Source organism: Crocodylus porosus, unplaced genomic scaffold, assembly GCF_001723895.1.
Source record: "Crocodylus porosus isolate Cpor-Errol unplaced genomic scaffold, CroPor_comp1, whole genome shotgun sequence".
NCBI classification, from domain to species: Eukaryota; Metazoa; Chordata; order Crocodylia; family Crocodylidae; genus Crocodylus; species Crocodylus porosus.
Window position 1 is genome coordinate 10,817,781 of NW_017728926.1, and position 18,811 is coordinate 10,836,591.

Here is an 18,811-nt window from a genome sequence, read left to right on the forward strand (position 1 = left end):
GGGGCGTGCACCGACCCGGGGGCATGCACCCACCCAAGGGGCGTGCAGCGACCCGGGGGGGCATGCACCCACCCTAGGGGCGTGCATCGACCCGGGGGCATGCACCCACCCAAGGGGCGTGCACCGACCCGGGGGCATGCCCCGACCCACCTGCGCTCATGGCGGGGCTGCGGCTGCCGGGAGCTGCGGGTGCGGAGCCGCAGACACAAAGAGCCTGGCTCAGCTGGTCCCCGGTGGGGCGGGCGGAAGGCCGCGCTGTGGCTGCCGGGAGCTGTAGTCCTCCCGTCCCTCCCCCTCCCCGCCCGCTTGGGCAGCGCCAGGGGTCCCGCTCCAGTTGCAAGAAGGGAGGTTGAGGTTGGATATTAGGAGAAACTCTCCCTAGGAGGGTGGTGAAGCGCGGGGACAGGCTCCCCGGAGAGGTGGTGGACTCTCCATCCTTGGAGGTTTTGAAGCCTGGCTGCACAAAGCCTCGGCTGGGAGGCAGAGGATGCTGGCAGAGCCGCCTGTGGGTCTCGAATGATTCACGCGGATTTGGAATTGATTTAGCTGATGCGCTTTGGGATGTGAAACATTTTCCATTAAAGACAAGAACAAAAAAGTCTTGGCTCGGATAACATAGCTAGGGCTGGGCCTGCTTCCTGAGGGCCCTTCCAGCCCCAATTTTCTCCGATACCGTGCAGCTGCGTAGGGGAAAACCCTGGGTCTGTCTTGTGAATCCTAGCGGTGCAAACCCTGAGTGACCCCCAGCATCACCCTTGAAAGGCTTTGATTGAGCAGCACTGTTGTTCAGTGCCTTTTCCACACTCAAGGGCCCCTCAGAAAGTGGTGGCTCTTGCTTTGTGCTTTTTGTAGGAAAACAGCAAAGCAATTGTCACCAAGGACCTGGAAAACCTCCAGCCGGTCGGTGTGATTTGGACACAGTGGATTGCTGTTGAAATCTCTAGGTTAGCTGAGTTCATCGTGTTTCAACACCTCGTGGTGCGTGGCCTCCCTGAAAGGATCTCAAGGCACCTTGTTGGTGTGAGGCAGAGATGCTCAAGTTGGGGGGCTGCTGCACCCTGGGGTGCCATGAGATCTTTTCTGGCCCCTTGGGAAAATGCCAGCTGTTTTCACTCTTTGAATACAGAAAATAAATAATACAGCAGTTTTTCTGTTGCAAAGAACTCAGACCCCACCTATGAATCCCTATTTGAAGTTTCTGGGTTTATCTGGTGAACTGTGTTGTCAGCTTAACTGCGCTAAACTAACATCTTTTTATCTTGCTGGGATCCTATGACTCCAACTGACTTCCTGCCCTTCGGGAAGGGGGCTGGACTTTATGATCATCTGAGGTCCCCTCCAGCCCTGATGTCTATGAAATCTATGAAACATCACGTGGCATCCTTCAAGGGATGGCACCCAGGTTGAGAAGCATGGCTTTAGGGCTTAGAGAGTTTAAGATTACTTCCTTCCAAATACCAGCACGATTATTGTGCTTGAGCTTACCTATACTGTTTGGTCATTTGCATCGTATGTGGATGTCATTTGCTATTAAAATTTAAATCTACATAAGGAGCTTTGGCAGAACAGGCTCTTTGCACCTCTGTTGGTTCCCAGAATGCTTCTGGGGCTCAGTGCGTTGCAGGAGAGCAAGAAATCCTCGTGCAATCTCTCACGGGCCATGCTGAGCTGGATGCACAGCAAATTCGAAGTTCTTGGCTCCTATGACATTTATCTGTATTGCAGGTCCAATCCACTGCACAGCAAAACAGAAACCCCGCAGTTGGTTCTTTCAGTTACCTTTATTTCACCATTGCTGCCATTTCACAATCACCTGCTTGAATTCAGGAAGTTGACATATATATTAATATATATATATATATATTTATATATATTACTGTTATCTGTTCATCTTTTAAAGTATGGTCTGCAGTGAGGTTGAACAGACTGAGGATTATAGGCTCCACCACCCAAATGGGGCTGAATCCAGCGTATTCAAGATGTCCCTCTTAGCAGAACAGCAGCAAGCAAACCTCTTCTTGCGCCGGTCTGAATGACATCCCAGCACCCTATGTTGATGGCACTATATTTTAGTAAGCCGTTGGGGCACAAAATCAGCTTGGACTAGACTGGAGGAAAGAGGTAATTCACGTTATGGCATACATACTTTAGAGATTCAAAGAGAAATGACTGTTTCATATATGGGCAGTGATGTGTTAAAAGCCCCCTCCCTGCTGCCTTTTTTCTTTGGCGACATGCTGCAACATGTTTAAACAAGCACGCCGCGTGCATGTTTAAAAGGAAATGGTGTTTACTTCCTGTGCTTCCACTCCTTTCCTGTGCTTACATCGGGCACTCCAGGTTCAACCTAGTTACTGATATCAGTGAAGAGTCTTCCCCTGGACCTAAGAAGTCTCTAGGCTGGTGAATCTTCACATCATACTTCATTTCTGTTCACACACACACACACCCTCCCTGAAGATCTGCACCTCACCTTTAACCCAAGCGGAGGTTTTATTACTAAAATGAATGTTATTAGATTAATTGCATCTTTGAACTATTTCTGCTTTGGTGCCAGGCTAGAACTGACAGCCTCTGGCACCGGGTGGGCAAAATGTGGGAGCAAAGTCTAATTCTAATGCTTCTGTAAGCTGCACACACCAAAAACAACTGGCTTCAGATTCCAGTTGGAATTTACTTGTTCAGCCAAGAGACAGAAGGGAAGAAGGGAAAGTTAGTTCAGTTCTGTTAATGAAAGCAAGCACCAGTGGCTTGTTCTTGATAACATTTATTGTACATGCACAGCAGTGAAAAAAAACAAGCCCTGTGGGAACCGTGTCCTCTGATTTCAGATACAAATTACACTTCGGTATGGTATGTGCGTGTCAGAGCCCTGACTGGGCAATGGCATAGTGCACTGGCTGCCTTCTCTTTTTAAGTTTACATCATTTTCTTGATCTCAGCAATTGCTTTTCCAGGGTTCAAACCCTAGGGGGGGAGAGAGAGAGAAAGGGATCAGTGAGTTGCCAGTGAAAATTTAATTACCACAGCCTTTATATCCTCATATTGAGCAGGGCCAGGGCTGGTGCAGCGAGCTACTGGTTACAGGGGTCCCTATGAGGTCAGCTGGCAGTGTTCGCTGCCCATTTGGAAAGAAAGTGGGTGCCCACCTGTGAGCCCAGCATAGAGCCCCACTTCCAATATTTAAAACAATGGTGTATATACAGGGGAACAGCTTAGAGTTATGGACAAGACTGGCTGGCAGAGGATCGGATGCTGCCAGAATGTGAGAAGATGAAGCTTGGGGTGCACTAAATTTGCATCTTTTGAGGTGGAGGGTTGGGTCACGTGGGGGAGAGAAGCCCAGCTGGAGTCAGAGAGGGCCGTGTTAACCTGCATGGGAACGGATATATTTCCAGCACCACTCCATTCAGCGGTGGGGTTTGAAATGCCAATCCCCAGTAGGGCCCTGGTCCTGGTCTGAGATTTGCTGGCACCAACTCTTGCCACTTGGCTAAAATACAGCAAGACCCATCTTAAGCAGCCACTGAAGCAACTGATGAGAACACCTACTTGCTTGGAGAGAAGGCCTTTAGTCAACTGAGCACGTAACTGTACTCAAACCCCAATCGGGGCACTGAGAAGCATGGGACAGTTTTAACAAGGTGGCTGTGTCCAGATTTCACAGCTGTCCAGATGTAAAGTCTTGCGTTCTACTTAATGCGAGGAGAAAAAAAAATATCAAGGAGTAGGGCTCTAAAGGCAAAGCAGCCAGACCACCATACAACACTTCTAGCACAGAATTCATTCGGCTTCTCCAAAAAGGGGTTTCTGTTGGGTTTTACAGCCACCACACCCCTGCTGCTATGGGTCCTTCTGCAGATATGCCTAATTTGCTCACTCAGGCCTGAGTGCATGCTTGATCTCAAAATGAGGGGGAAATAACAAGCAGCCTGCTTTTTCACTGGGATGAGAGAAGCAGGTCCATGAGAGAGACTGCAACAGGAAATTGTGTCAGACAGCTCATGTGCAGCCTTCAGAGATGATGAAGAGTTATTTAGACAGTTGGCAGAGTCTCCATCCTTGGAGGTTTTGAAGACCTGGCTAGACAAAGCTCTGGCTGGGATGATGCAGTTGGGGCTGGTCCTGCTTTGAGCAGGGTAGACATGACCTCCTGAGGTCCCTTCCCACCCTTATTTTCTGTGATTCTAATACAATAAGAGCGTATTGGTTGAAACACAGTAGTTATTAGCTAACATGACATACATCCATCACAAAGGCAAAGCCTTGATGCATTATTTCATTATGACATTCATGCTGTTTATATACATTGTAAGCTAGTTATATGGAAGTCGATGAAACCATAGCTGTTTACACTAACCGAAGCAGCACATCAATTTACAACACCTGAAGACCTGCCTCCCTATGTACGCAAACACTTATATTCCAGTAAAGCCTTCATAAATGCAATTCTGAATCACGTAATATTTACAGCTGCATTCAGGTTTAGTGAGGGAGACATGCAGAGCAGGCCAGCGACCCCCAAGCATCTTGTTTTCCAAGAGTCATGAGCTATCAATTCAGGCATCTGCCTCACTCAAGCTGGGCAAAGGGCCTTCAGTTGTACAGCAGCTGCTTAGAAGTAGCTTTTGCTATTTGCAAAAGCCAGGAGGGAATTTCATGCCCTTCCAGGTGTAAGCCAGGTCCAGTTAAGAGAATGCTGATGCTTGCAGGACCAGCAAAGCTGCTTGGCTGTAATGTCTGCCATACAAGCCAGCTGGGTCACTGCAGCATGGAGACTTTATGCAGGAGTTAAATATGGAAAATTCCACTCAATGTCTTATCCAGTCAGATATTAGCAAAACGAAACAACAGTGACACTTGTAAGAGGATCCCAGTGCAGTGTTTACCAAGTGTAGCCAACTCCTTAGTCTTTTCTGTCACATGTACTGTCAAGCGCTTCAGCGATATGCATAGTTACTTTGTTGTACACGTAAAAGATACTGCTTGGTGTTTTAAAAACCTTGATTCAGAGCTTTCTGAAACCGGCTATCCCTACCGCCACTGTGCAAATACACTACAGCCCTGTCTCCCAGATAGAGACTATTTCTGCTGGGATAAAACGGTGTGCAGGCAGCCTTCCTAAGGCTAATACACACCCCCCTTTTGGGGTCAGAGGGAGGATTAATTAGCTCCTTTGCTAGGGGTGGTTTAGGGGGAGGGAAAAAAATCCTCCCCCTCTGGATTTCCACAGTCACACCGACCAAGAGACTCTCTGGCTCCTATACCAGTCAATGGGCCGCAGACCTCAGTTTGAAAGCCTCTACAACAGGACCCCAAACAACTCACCCGTGATCCTCATTTGTAAGGAAAGAAGTCGTTAATCTTTAGCACAAACAACAGGCTTCTGTGTGCCGTCTGTCATGTGGCAGGCACTGCTGATCTCCACACAAGCATAGCTGCTGAGTGCTCAGTGCACTTCAGAGACCAGGGCAAAGTCAGAAGGGACTGTGTTCACTCTAATTGCCTAAAAACCCAGAGGTACTTCTCCCTCCTCACCCCACAGCTCACATGGTCTGCACATGCTTTCCAGTTGCCCTAGCAAGGGTTGGGGGGGGGAATGCACCTTGGGGCAGGTCTTTGTGCAGTTCATAATCGTATGGCAGCGGTAGAGGGAAAATGGGTTCTGAAGCTGTGCCAGCCGCTCTTCTCTGTAGTCATCTCTGGAATCGATCATCCACCGATATGCCTGAAACCCAGAGCATCGTTACTGTACACTGCCTTTCCTATGTCCAAAGTAATTAGAGTCCCATATCAAAAGCAGGATTTAATTTAGGGCTTTCAGTACAGAATCTAACCCATTGCCATTAGCATGCTGTATTGTTCAGATCATTTACTGTTCTCTTTAGAAGGCAGGAGAATCAAGGATGTGATTTGTGACTAAAAGCAATTATATAAATCACACACACACTTGGAGACACTGCAATACTTAATATGACCTGTCATCACTTGAACAGTGATGAATTTGCTCTCTCCTTTTGTGGAATATGCTCTGTAATGTAGCATGATGGACAGGATGTACTAAAAGCCACTTAACACTTGAAAATTGGGCCATTTCAAGACACTTTAAAATCTGGTTTTCATCATAGCTCAGTGAGATGCACTTACACTTTAGGCAAGGAAATGCAAGGAGAAAAAGTGAGAGAGATGCCCATCACTACTAGAATTGTCTCTGTCCTGACACTGGAATACAAGAGGGCTCAGTCCCTCACTCCAGGTTTCCTAACAAGGGCTGTCTTAGAGCTAGTCATACTGTGGTGTCAGGACACTTTTGGGGCATTGCAAAAGGACAGGCCAGGCACAAGACCTTCTATAGGACAGTAAAGAGCAGCCAAAGTAAATGTGGTTATAATCCAGAAGACCAGTTTGAGTTTGTGCCAGCTTATCTCAGGATTTGACACCCAAGTAGTATTTCAGGGCCTTTTATAGTACCCATCTGTCTACATTAAATATAGTTTAATATAAATTATCAGCTGAAGGTGGCACTGAACCAAATGCATCCATCTGTCATCTCAGAAGCGAAGCAGTCCTGGGCCTGACTAGTGCTTGGTGGGGAGACCACCCGAGAATCCTCAGTGCTGTCAGCACAACCCAAGGAGGCAGGAGGCAGAACAGACCCGAATGAAGGAGTGGATAACCAAATCACAAGTGGTGAACAAAGCAGGACTGAAATGAGGAGCACTTTCACAGGGAGCTCTCACAAATTATTTTTTAACATATCTGATGCCACAAGCTAAGATCCCTTTGTTGTGGTAAACATGTCCCCTCTCAAAGGGGTTAAAAAGGCAGCAAGCTAGGCATTTCTACTACCTTTGCAGAAAGGAGGAAGAGCCAGAAAAAACAGTCCTACCCATCAAGCTCGCTCTCTGCCCACCACTAAACAATCAGCACCTCTTACCTGCATCAGTACCGCAGGGCCCAGGTATTTGTCTCCGTTCCACCAGTAACTGGGACAGCTGGTACTGCAACAGGCACACAGAATGCACTCATACAGCCCATCCTGCAGGGAAGGGGAGGAGGAGACAGTCAGCAGTGCAAGACCACCTAGGAACCAACTCTTCTGACAGGTGATTTGCCTTCCTCAACTCATGTGCAAGTTCTCACGTGCTTGCAAAGGACAGTTCTTGTCAGCTGGTCCTCCGAAGCAGGACACTAGGATCCTCCATTTCCAGCACTGAAGACAGATTTGTTGCTGAGAGTGGAAACAATTACGCTAGTGGAGAAGGGGAAGTGCAAGAGAAAGCCATGTTCATTTCCCCTCAAGCAGCTAGTCTCTGGTAGGCTCCAATAAGCTTTCAAGGAAAGGAAAGGGTGCAGAATTTGAACCACAGCTCCAGGCAATGTTACCAAGGAAAAGGAATTAGTGGTGGCTGCCAGAAGAGAAAGAAGTACCGATACTTTAGCATGCGATAGGATGAATCCCACAAGCAGTCAAGGAAGAGTGTGCAAACCCAAAGGAATCATACCAGCCCTGCCCTCCCTCGCCACCCATAATATAGGAGTGCTTTTGTACAAAAGCACTTAAGTCAGATCTTTTAACAATTTTCTGGAGCACAGAGTTTCCAATTTTCTGGAGCACAGAGTTTGGCAAGCTGTATGAACAGGTACGATTCAGTTATCTCCATGCTGATCACAGTACTTGGGGTCTCTTAACCAGGGACTTGGGAAGAGAAGGAGAAGTACTGTCCAGCAAGGCTTTTGGCTTCTAGGACAATATGCATCACTATAAGGTACGACTATATAGAAACTCCACACTCCATTATTGCACAGTGGAGCTCTCAAGAGACAGAAGTCAGATATCTTTCCTATCAGAGAATGCTAAGAGGAAAAAACAATTACTGTTACTTAAAATAGTGTTCTCCAGACCCTAAGTGAAAGGATGCTGCCCCACTTTATTTAAACTACATTTCTGAGTATTGCTTCAAGGCTTCATAAAACCCAGGTTTCCTCTGAAAGGAATAAACCCGCTTGTAGTGGATTGCACATCTAAGGGTTCTGAATTACAATAATCAGGCAAAAATTGTCAAAGAGGAGAAATAAGATCAGTCTGCAGGAAGAGATGGGTTTTTACAAGGATACAAGATACCTGAAACTATATTTTTTCAAATAATTGAATCTTTAGTTTCCAGAAGGTGACTTAAACAGTATACAGATCAAGCTGAAGTTAAAACTTCTTGCTCCATAATTTTTATCACTTACCAGCAATTAGTTAGAAATGACTGATTAGAATAAAATAGGTTTCCTTTGTGCTTCTGCATAAAGTTAGGTCTAGTGACTTTTAATTCGTATTTATTTTGCATAATGCAAAATAAGAAATCTTGAAGACACAGTAGACCACAAATACTGGAAGTGAGAATCAAATTCTGGCATAGCACTGGAAATGAAGTTTTCAGTTTGGAAAAGAAAGCTGCTAACAGTCTTTTTTGAACACACAGCTGAAAAAAAATGTGTTCCACTTGGTCATCATACAATTAGTTCCGTTGTATCCTTTCCAGTTTTAAATCCAGTCTTAAACTGCTGGATGGGAAGTTCTCAAAAGCAGGACAATTCTAGGTTTTGCTAAAAAAAAGTTATGGTATTTTCATGCTATCACTGACATTATTAGCAGTCATATGATGGCTTCATTTTAAACAAAAATTGAGATGCACAGTAAAAAAGTTTCGCAGCTATTCTTTTACAAAGTTAGATCTTGTTCCTTCTCACACGTTTTTAGTAAGGTCTTGGTAGTTTACCTTGAAAAAAAGAGTATTTACAGTTTGAACCAAAGTCTTTCACTGCTTAAAGAATTCAGTCAGCAGCAATGGCTATTGCAAATATTCCTATACAGAATTTTACTTTGACTTCAAAATCCATCAAAAGAGGGGAAAGAAGGGGAAAAAGTAAATATACAAGGGAAATGCACACAGAAATATGCAAAAGTAGCCACAGGGAAAATGCACATAGAAATATGCTGGCAACATAAAGACCCATTCAAGTATTTATAGAGTGGCTTAAATACCAAACCCTCTCCACTAGTTTTGAAAAAAGGTTAGTTTCCAAAAGACTGACATCATCCTGGAAACCAAGTTAGAGGCAAGGGCTCAAGGGATTTATGGTCAGGAACAAGTTTAAATGCAAGTGAATACCATGGCTGTTTTAATTGCCAAAAAAAAAAAAAAAAGTGTAGTTTAAACGTTTCGCTAGCTTGCTTTAAAATTCTAGTGGAGACAAACTGCAGTCTACCACAATGGTTTTACCTCGTCTGTTCCCAAGGTTGGGGAATATAGTGGTAACTTTGCCAACCTGTGTCAGATAGGGACTGGAGTGCCTTGTTTTCACATAATGAATGAAAGTGCTCTTATGCTTCTTTGGAAGTGAGGGAGAAGCCTCAGTATAGGCAAATGACATGAGTGACTCACCTACGCTGCCTTTTACATCATATTATTGAACATGACTGCTAAAGGTTGCGTCCTAACATCTTGCAACATCCCAGGACAGATAACCCCAAAAAAGAACATTGTACTACCTTCCAGGGAGAAGATCCCACAGCATAAAGTTTCTTTGAAAACAAAGATCCCAGCAAAAGGTGTGGAGATGATTTTACACTCCAACCTGAACCAAACTCTGACAGATTGCACACCACCAATTTAAAAGGATACAACCTTCAGTACCACCAGCAAATTTTTATCATACAAAGTAATTATAATAAATCTGTTAACATGTACCACTGACAGGTTATCTGTACATCACTGGTGGTACCCATACCAGATTGGGAACCGCTGCTCTAAAAGAACTGCCCTTACTTGAGGATGACCACCATCTATTAAAATATCTTACCCAATTCTCATTTGGAAAGAATTAAAGGAATATAAGAAAAAAAAAAAAAAGGAGTAATAACCAGTTTCTGGCGATCTTCTATGGACTGCAAGTACTGCTCTTTACCCTGCTGGGATTCATCCTTCTTCTTCAGGTAAGGCTCAATGGATTTGTATTGTGCATAGAAGTTGCTCAAGTCCTGTGTTTTTTTAAAAACAGAAGAATTGGCATATTCATTATTTATTGTGGCTTGTGCAAGATCTAACATTATGCTACAAGAGTCAGGCAGAAACGTAAATTTTGTATACCAACTTCTTTTTTAACACCCACAGATTAACCACTGGCTATGAAGCCAGAAGAATTGGGAATTAGTTACTCACATTACTCCATCTCAATACACATCACTGTCAGATGTTCTTAGAAAACCATTATGTACGAGGATGTATAAATTTTGGGATGATCCTCCCTCACTACAAAAATCAGACTGCTACACAGTCAGCTTTCATTACACAAATCAGAACATATGCAGAACTCACTGGAACAAGATCCTTCACCACGTACATGTGGGGCAGAGGGTAGATTTTAGTGACTTTGTCAAGGTTGGTGTCGATTCTTTTAGTACAGGCCAAGGTGTTGCCACCACTGATGTTCATAGCACACGAGCCACAGATACCTGTGAGGGAGAGAAGGGAGATCAGGTGCTTCACTTGTTGTAGTCTTCCTTGTCCTAAATCATCACTCCCAACTGGCTTCCATTATATCATCTCTAAGACTATGGTTGCTGCCATTATCCCAGCAGAAGATAAAACAGAAATCACTCAATCTCCCCAATAGCTGCTACCTAGGCCAACCAGAACCATCACCACTTAATAATTAGAGAGCAAAGAAACTGAGGGCTAAACATTTCCTCTGTGGTACAGTGGCTGGTGAATTTAGTGCTGACAAATGTTAGAAGCAAGTGATTTAAACTCCTTGTGTACACTGTCAAGTTGCTGTTATTCAGGAAAGACCTGGGAGTCACTATCAACAGCTCAGGGAAGTTTCTGCACAGTGGCTGTCATTGCTCAAAAAAGCAAGTAAAACTAGGATGTACAGAGGAACTGAAGATACAGAAGCTGTTATATAAAAATTACACAGCCTCAGCTTGAAAGAGTGTATTCAGAACAATTTTTCCAACTGTTTAGTTGGTCTAATAAAAGATAATCACATTTACTCAAAGAACCATGTCTGTCTATATCCTTAGACACGAGCTGAATGCCAATACAAGTCTTGGCTATATGGATAGGAAATATCAAGTAAGAGTAGAGAGGCTCTGTTATCCATGTATGCTTCTGCTGTGACTGCTACTGGAAAAATGTGTCCAGTTCTGGCATCCACAATTCAAGGCAGGTAATGCTAAATTAAAGATGGTTCAAAGAGCAGCCATGAGAATGAAGAGAAGATTGGAAAGTGTGCCTTAAGGACTCCAATTATCTGCCTTATCAGAGATAAGGTTATAGCGTGATCAAGGGACCTTTTAAGTATCTGCAGGGCAAAAAGCAATTTAATAGGAAGCTCTTCCATTTAGTAAATTGTAATAATACTAGAATACAGCAAGGAAACTAACCATTTGAGCAGTTTACCAAAGGCTGCAGTAAATCCTTCATCACTAGAAACTGAAACAGCATTTCTTTTTTCAAAATCATCTATTTCAGTTACAGCTATTGCATTTGATGAAGGAATTAAGTAATGGACATTCTGTGGTCTACATTACACTGAAAAAAAAAAAAAATCAGACTAGATGATGATCGCAATGATCCCTTCTGGCCTTAAAAATATATCAAATGGTCTGCAATACCTGAACATAAGTATTTGCAAGTCCTCCGCAATCAATTACTTGTTGCAGAAAGTCTCTTACAATTGATCTTTCCAGATTTGAAGTGGTGAGAGCTCCCTGCAAACCCTTATACTTCAGGATACCCCACATAATGGGACTGTTACTACCACACATACCAGAAGTGAATCCTACCATCACCACAACCATTGATATTCCCTAATGCCATTATTTTATCCAGTCAATTTCTGACAACTTCTCCAACCTTTCCAATCAATCAAAATGAATTCAAGGGCCATAATTTGTCTGAAGTGCTCAGACAACACAGATCATATGACCATTTTGATCCATTAACAAATTATCTGAATCTAGCACTTGAATCAAAGACAGGTCAAGTGTGCTGTATTTTACGTTTGCTTTTGGCAGTCACCTTTGTTTGGACGAGTATCTTGTGAGAACACAGTGCATTGAATCATCCTCAACACGGCAGATAGAGGGAAAAAAGGAGCATGCCTTACCTTCCCTACATGACCTACGGAAGGTCAAGGTGGCATCCATCTCATTTTTTATCTTGATCAGAGCATCAAGCACCATAGGCCCACACCTATAATAGAAAACAGGACTTTGAAAACAACCCCCTCTCTCAGCCCTACTATTTCCTCTCCAATCCCTTCATGTATTCATGAAGCCACCCCAGATTTATGGATGCTGAACTTTTTGTTCACACCAACTCCCACTGTCCCTACTGAAGATCTACCATGAACGGAGATTGACTGCCTTGTTTGCAACACCCTTTCAGCTCTGGACCAATGCTGTGTTCTCTAGCAACAAAATGAACAAAAGTGCTACATGAACTGGATTTTTAATCCACATTTATTTTTAGTAAATTTATTAGAAATGTTTTAATACAAAAAATCCTAAGCACACTAATTTGCCCATCTAAACCAATCCCACATTACCTGATTTAATCATAAAAATCATACTATCCCCATGGTTCAGTAACACCCCGCAGGGGGGAATGAATTTCTCAACTCTGCCTTGCAGATCCGACACTTTTGCAGGGCGAGAACGTTTCATTGGAGACACCTGCCTACAAACTCTTTCCCTCTTAAACTAGAAGCAAAGGTTTCTTCTGTGATCTTCATTTTTATTGGCCCACTTGCAGAGCTCAGAGAAAAGTTTGATGCCCCCTTTTCAGGCACATGCTGCCAAAAGCTGGTCAAACTTCTCCCCCAACTACGCAGCTGGTCCAGTAAGACAGATCACAGGAAAAACAAAAAACAAAACACTTTGCCTCATAGATTTCCTTTACCACTCAAGCCCTCTCAATCCAGGACACTGCAAGGTTGTGTCTCTTCATTCACAACCATGCTTGAACTGTACATGTGAATAGAGAAGCTTGGACAAGGTTTGATGTAACAGATAAGAAAACAAAACCTGAAACTCCACCCAGAACTTAGAAGATATTGTTGACTTCACAGCACAACGGACTTTGCTCTATCAGTTGCTGCTTAATAAGCTACATTCTGCATTAGCCGGAAGTTTCAAAATGAGCTTGAGGCGACTCCCTTCATAAACAGCACTGTGGCGATCAAGTCATGAAAAAATAAAGGCATGGGGAACTGTACAACGGTTTCCATCTCCCAGAGGAAGGCTGTACCCTTCTTGATAACTACAGAGGGAAAAAATGCTGTCTCTCATACCTCAAATAGTAGCTAAGAATTTACACAATATCTAGAGTTATATATTGCATCATTAAGCAGCATAAGCATATGTGCAGTCGTAGAAGGGACTGATATAGTTTTCATCATTTCTGCAGAATTGCTTTTTCAATCTATGAGCCTAACAGCACCTCCATTTAAGTGCGTACATAACTACTATGTCACACTACTCTTGAGCACGTGCATGCCACTAACATAGCTTGAGGACACCAGCTTACAGACACTGAGAAATAAAGCTGCACTTTAAATGTGCTGGGAGACATCCAAGCTGGAATCTGCATCCCTGACAATTCTGCTTGCACCGGGAAAGGCCAGTGTAACCATCCAGTTAAGGAAACCCTACTTGGTGGCTGTACTAAGGGTCATTAGGCCTAAATAAAAGATTTGGTTTCATCTATACTGGCAAAACCACATCGCACTACAGCACGACTGAGGCACGATCATGCTGCACAAGTTATAGTGTTTTCTAAACAGCAGCTAGAGGAGGTCTAAACTAAGCCCACAGCCACACTCTTAAATGCTTTTTCACAGGTCCAAAACTGAGGGGGGACGTAACCTGCACCGATCAGCCTTCTGGCTGAGTGCAAGTGCCAAGTATGTGCAAGTGTCAAGGTGCATACTTACTTATTCAAGTCAATCTCATAGGTCTGCATGTGGGGCTTGTCTTCATACTTGTCTGGATCCCATCTGTAGATAGCAAATTTCTTGATCCGCAGCTCTGTCCGGGGAGCGGGAGCTGCAGCAGCTGCTGTCTGTGCCCCACGGCAGACCTGCACCCAAATCAGAGAACAGCCTCTCAGAGTTGGTCAGCAGCACCACCACCAGGACGCAGGCCCCATCCACATCCCAGGAAGGAGATGATGCAGCCACCTCCAAGTACTGCTGGATGGGTACTTGGATGCTTTCAGGGGCTGCGCAGCAGGTGTGCTCGTTACTGCGTACTCGGTGTGGCTCCAAAGTGGTCTGGGATCTGGGGCTAGTGGCTGTGCACGGCCACCATCAGTCTGACACACAGATGGTGTGTACATGCCTGGATGTGGCACATCAGGATGGAGGACCTGGCCAGGATGACCGCACTAACTGTAGGGCTGTCTTCCTACCCCTCTTCTGCTCATGTCTCTGGGCAGCATCCATGGGCTCCCTGGATTCATCAGAGAGCCCGCAGGCGCTAGCTGGTGCGCTTTGCTCCATGTCCCCCCCTTGCAGCACTCATTATGAACCCCCACTTCCATCCCCGTCTTCACCTGTGCTGCCCCCCCAGCATCAGCAGATGCACAATGAGCAACCCCCTCTACTAATGGAGCACCTTCCTCGGCGGGCTCACACCCACAGCTCCACGTGCATCAAACCGGCCTGGAGACGGTGCTGCCAAAGCAGCACTCAGCACCAGAGAGAGGAGGATGTGGAGCAATGGCCTGACACTGCAGCAAAGTGCATTTAGGCTGGAGACCGGGACAAACCCTTCTCCGGTAGAGCCAGGAGGCCGTGGCATGGACGCCTGGGGAAACTACATACTCTCCATCACCAGAGGGGGGTCAAGCAGAAGCCGGATGCATCCTCGTCAGGGATGATTTAGGCACCACAGCGCCTGTGCTCTGCTGGGGGGGGGGGAGTGTTCCCAGACGTAGCTACTCACCCACCTTCCTGCTACCAGTGTCGGGGGGATTTAAGCCTCCCCTAGAGGTGCTGGTTGCAGTCCAGGGACAGAGACTGGGCTGTACCGACCCCGGAGGGTCCTGCCCGTCTGCTTGGGCTCAGCCCCACCTGCAATGGGGGCAGGAAGGGATTCCCCATCCCTGTCAGACTAGCCCAGCCTTCCCCTACAGCAGAGGCACGGCTTCTACCAGGGATTATCACAGCACATAATAGAGCATTATGTTATATCACGTCAATAGCACATTATACCATATTGATAGCACATTATATTATATGATGCATCATATATAATATTACTACATACTACACTCCTATATATGTACGTATACATGACTGCATTGCACATAAGTATATATGTGTGTGTGTATATATATACATATATATTATATAACGATGCAACGTTAATATATAGCAATGCACGGCACATAACATAATGAGATGCTTATATTACACTATATATTATACGTATTATACTATATTATATTACACTTACGTTATACTATATGCAGGACATTGCTATATATCAAACCCAGCGTCATTATATATAATACCATATCCTATAACAATAATATATACATATAATCGAATCATAATATAGCATCTACTACGACTGATAGCGACGATGCGATCACGCTGCGGTCCGTCACACACCAGGCGGGCGCAGCTCCCCCTCCCCCACCTGCAGCGCGGCCGCCCTCAGCACCGGCCCGGGGACGCCTCTCCTCAAGGAGACTCCGACCACGGCCGCCGCCATCTTGGGTCCCGGCAAAGTCCGCCGCTATCCCACAAGGCCGCTGCGGCGGAAGCAGGACGTCGAGAGGTTGCGCGGAAACCAATGGGAAGCCAGGATAAGGACGCAGAGGCAGGACGGGAAGGCGTGAGAGAGATGGAGTCAATGGGCAGCCGCCGTGGATGGGGGCCAAACAGGAGGAGCCAATGGGAGGCCAGGTAGGCAGGGCTTAGATGAGCCCAGCGAGAGCGCGGTTGGGCGGTGGGGTCCGGGGCAGGACTTGCTGGGAGCCTGGGGGGGGGGCACTGCCCTCCGTGCCTCAGTTTCCCCGCCCATCCTGAGGGAGGCCCGGGGTTTGTTTGACGGCCTCAACACCGGCCCGGGGACGCGGCCCCTCAAGGAGATAATAGATAGATAGATCTCTTTATATATAATACATTGATATAGTGGTGTTTCATTTTAATCATGGAAAAAATGTGAATTTGGAGTTTAAAAAGTAACTGAAAATTGGGGTGTTTTTCCTAAATCAGAGGAAACCAGGGTCCCTCGTGATGGGTCTGACTCGGTTCAAGCAGTGGGAGAAGCTGGGGAGAGATGCAAAGACCTGGCAGCCACATACCCTGGACTGGCTGCAGCGCTGAGGGGTAATGCCACCTGAAGTGGAGCAGAACTGGTCTTCCCTGCTGTGGTAGGGACACCATACGTGACAGACTCACTCCGTTTAGCTGTTAGTTTATAATTTACTTAGTCTAGAAGGTGCAGTTCTTCCTTGCCTTCTACCTGGCTGCTAACTACTGCTCTCCTTCCCAGTGTGCCACAGTGCAGGAGCAAACCAATCCCCCAGCTCCATCTTGCGGTCCAGCTAGGAAAGACTGCCTATTAAAAGCACTGAAACCCCAGATCCGCTCCTTGCTCCCAACATTAGCAACCAAGGGAGGTTTTCCCCCTGAATTCTTTCATGCTGCTTTCTCTCCCGGGTTTTTGAATGGCAGAGTCCGTATAACACTTGCCATTTTTATATGCCACCAAGTTTCTTAAACATTCCCATTCAAAACCCTGTGAGGTTCAATTCATGCCCATCTGCGGTGCATATTCATCAATTTAGGATTGTCAGCAAAGTAACAAATACGAACTGTTGGGGGAGTGACTGTCATCAACATTTCATATCTCTTGCTTAGTCCCATCTCACACAAACCTCAGGCTTTTCTCTTTTGACCCATTATAAGTTGTTTGTAACTGGCTTAGGGAAATCTGTTTTAGACAAAGAGGGGGAAACCTCATTTAAAACCAATATGTTCATAGTTGTTGGAGACTATCTCAGTGGGAACAGAATTGACCGGTCTTGCCTTTTAGCCTGGAACCTTTTTAGTATCTTGACTTCCTTTTGCCATGCAAGGGCTGATTTTTATAGCACCTGACCAACCTCGATCCCTTTGGGGCCAGAATAGCAGCTCCACAGTGCTTAGCTTCCAGTAAATTGGGTGTTCATTTGATCTATGGGTTTTGCACAGAAGTGAGCCAGAATTTGGATTCAAGACTACATTGAGCAACTCAGGAAATCTGGCCAAAAGAGGAATGGTGAGGTGGAGGTCCCCTCCCCAGTTTCTAAGAGGCTGGAGTTTCACCCAAAGGGGCCGTTTCTGATTCGTTTCTTTCGTTACAAGCTGGGAGTGCTATGGGCTGGCCTGCAGGACAGTAAGAACCGCGGTGAACAGCTGGTGTCAGCACAGAGCGCAAGTTGAAGCTGTGCCACACACTTGCAGAGCATTTTGCTGCACTGTTTCCTGATGGATGTTTGTAGCAAGTGGCTAAAAAGCAGAGCTCAGTTAAAGTACCTTGCAAGGGTACTTGAGGGATGAGTTCAAGCCTTGCTATGGTCCTGTCCCCAAGGCTGCTCCCCAGGTACAAATGGGGACCCTGTTGTCTGGGAAGTCAAAGGTGACTGGAGATCAAACTAGCCACACTAGGTTTGGGCAGGGTGTTCTCTGGAACCAAGTTCTCGAACACCTCAGCAGGGGAAATCCAAATTTGTGTTGTAGTTGCTGAGAAAATTGAGCATCTTCTTTAGCAAATCCTGGAGTCTTTGCCACCAGTGGCCTTCTTACACACACACATATGTGTGCACCCCACCACCCCCAGCAAGCTGAGCGTATTCACACTATGAGAATCAATTTTGCATCCAGCTTTATTTTAAAGAGGGGTGTTTTGCTGGCACTGAAGTGAGCAAGTGGTCATGAATCCTTTTGTGCTGCTGCATTCATGGGGATAAAGGATCCACTAGATCCCAGCACATTCCAGGGATCTGGTTTGTAAATGATTGATTAGCTGAGATGAAGTTCCTTATGTTCTAGTGACGTTCATGTAAATCACATACTGCATGCATACGGTAGGTCATTCTGCATCTATCACAATGGGAGGAGTGGCAGGGTGGGGAATCACTCTGAACCTTTTCAACACCCTCTGGCAACCCATTTCCACCCTGACCTGTAGCAGCCCATTGCTGTTCCTGTCGTGGGACCCCTTACAGCTCTGACCTGCAGCTTTCCCTGTTATTTCTGTTCTATGCCTCCCATGAGCTTGCCAGTCATGCTCAATTGTGCCAAAATGTATAGCTGTTTTATGCATTGGATAGATGTCTGCTGAGGACTCAGCTGAAACCACGATTGACTGGCACTTGAGAGCTGACCTCAAACAGCATTTGAACTGAGGCTTCCTGAGATGAGTGCTGCTGCTTTAACCACTGAACAATTGATTGTGCTGATCATACCATGTGCCCTTTGTCCAGACAGGGAAGTTATTAGGATCTGGTCACTTTGGGGCAGTATTGAAGGAGCCTTGGGGCTAGCTGCTATATGGGTTAAGAACCTCTGATTTTAGACAGTCTTCCACAAATTTTGCCATTAAACCATCATCCCTAGTGGCTAATTGTGAGACTAAATGATCCACATCAGTGATCTCCAGTGCATTGATCCCAGGCCACAAGATTCTTTGGCCATGGGGTATTTTGCTTTTTATAGGTACATGTTCTTCCAGACTGAGAGAGAGCAAAGTCTGATG

General features: G+C 45.5%; 2 protein-coding genes across 3 annotated transcripts in view; both read right to left on the minus strand.

The window, feature by feature from the left end:
• The window catches only part of ATP13A2 (ATPase 13A2), a 34,393-nt gene extending 34,165 nt beyond the window's left edge, over positions 1 to 228 (minus strand). Inside the window, exon 1 of the mRNA XM_019541465.1 lies at positions 151 to 228. Within this exon, the coding sequence (XP_019397010.1) occupies positions 151 to 160 (10 nt within the window). The 5' untranslated portion in view covers positions 161 to 228. The remainder of the gene's footprint in view (positions 1 to 150) is intronic.
• Positions 229 to 2,749: 2,521 nt separating this feature from the next.
• Positions 2,750 to 15,806, minus strand: SDHB (succinate dehydrogenase complex iron sulfur subunit B). Of its 2 annotated transcripts, none has more exons than XM_019541468.1 (8): positions 15,704 to 15,806; positions 13,993 to 14,138; positions 12,166 to 12,251; positions 10,371 to 10,507; positions 9,917 to 10,033; positions 6,938 to 7,039; positions 5,551 to 5,728; positions 2,750 to 2,967 (listed from the first exon to the last, which is right to left on the minus strand). In XM_019541468.1, the coding sequence occupies exons 1-8, from the start codon at positions 15,776 to 15,778 to the stop codon at positions 2,939 to 2,941; spliced, it is 870 nt and encodes a 289-aa protein (XP_019397013.1). In that variant the 5' UTR covers positions 15,779 to 15,806; the 3' UTR covers positions 2,750 to 2,938. The 2 variants fall into 2 exon arrangements, with proteins under 2 accessions (XP_019397013.1, XP_019397014.1); XM_019541469.1 differs by having other exon boundaries at positions 2,752 to 2,967; positions 5,606 to 5,728; positions 15,704 to 15,805.
• Between the last annotated feature and the right edge of the window lie 3,005 nt (positions 15,807 to 18,811).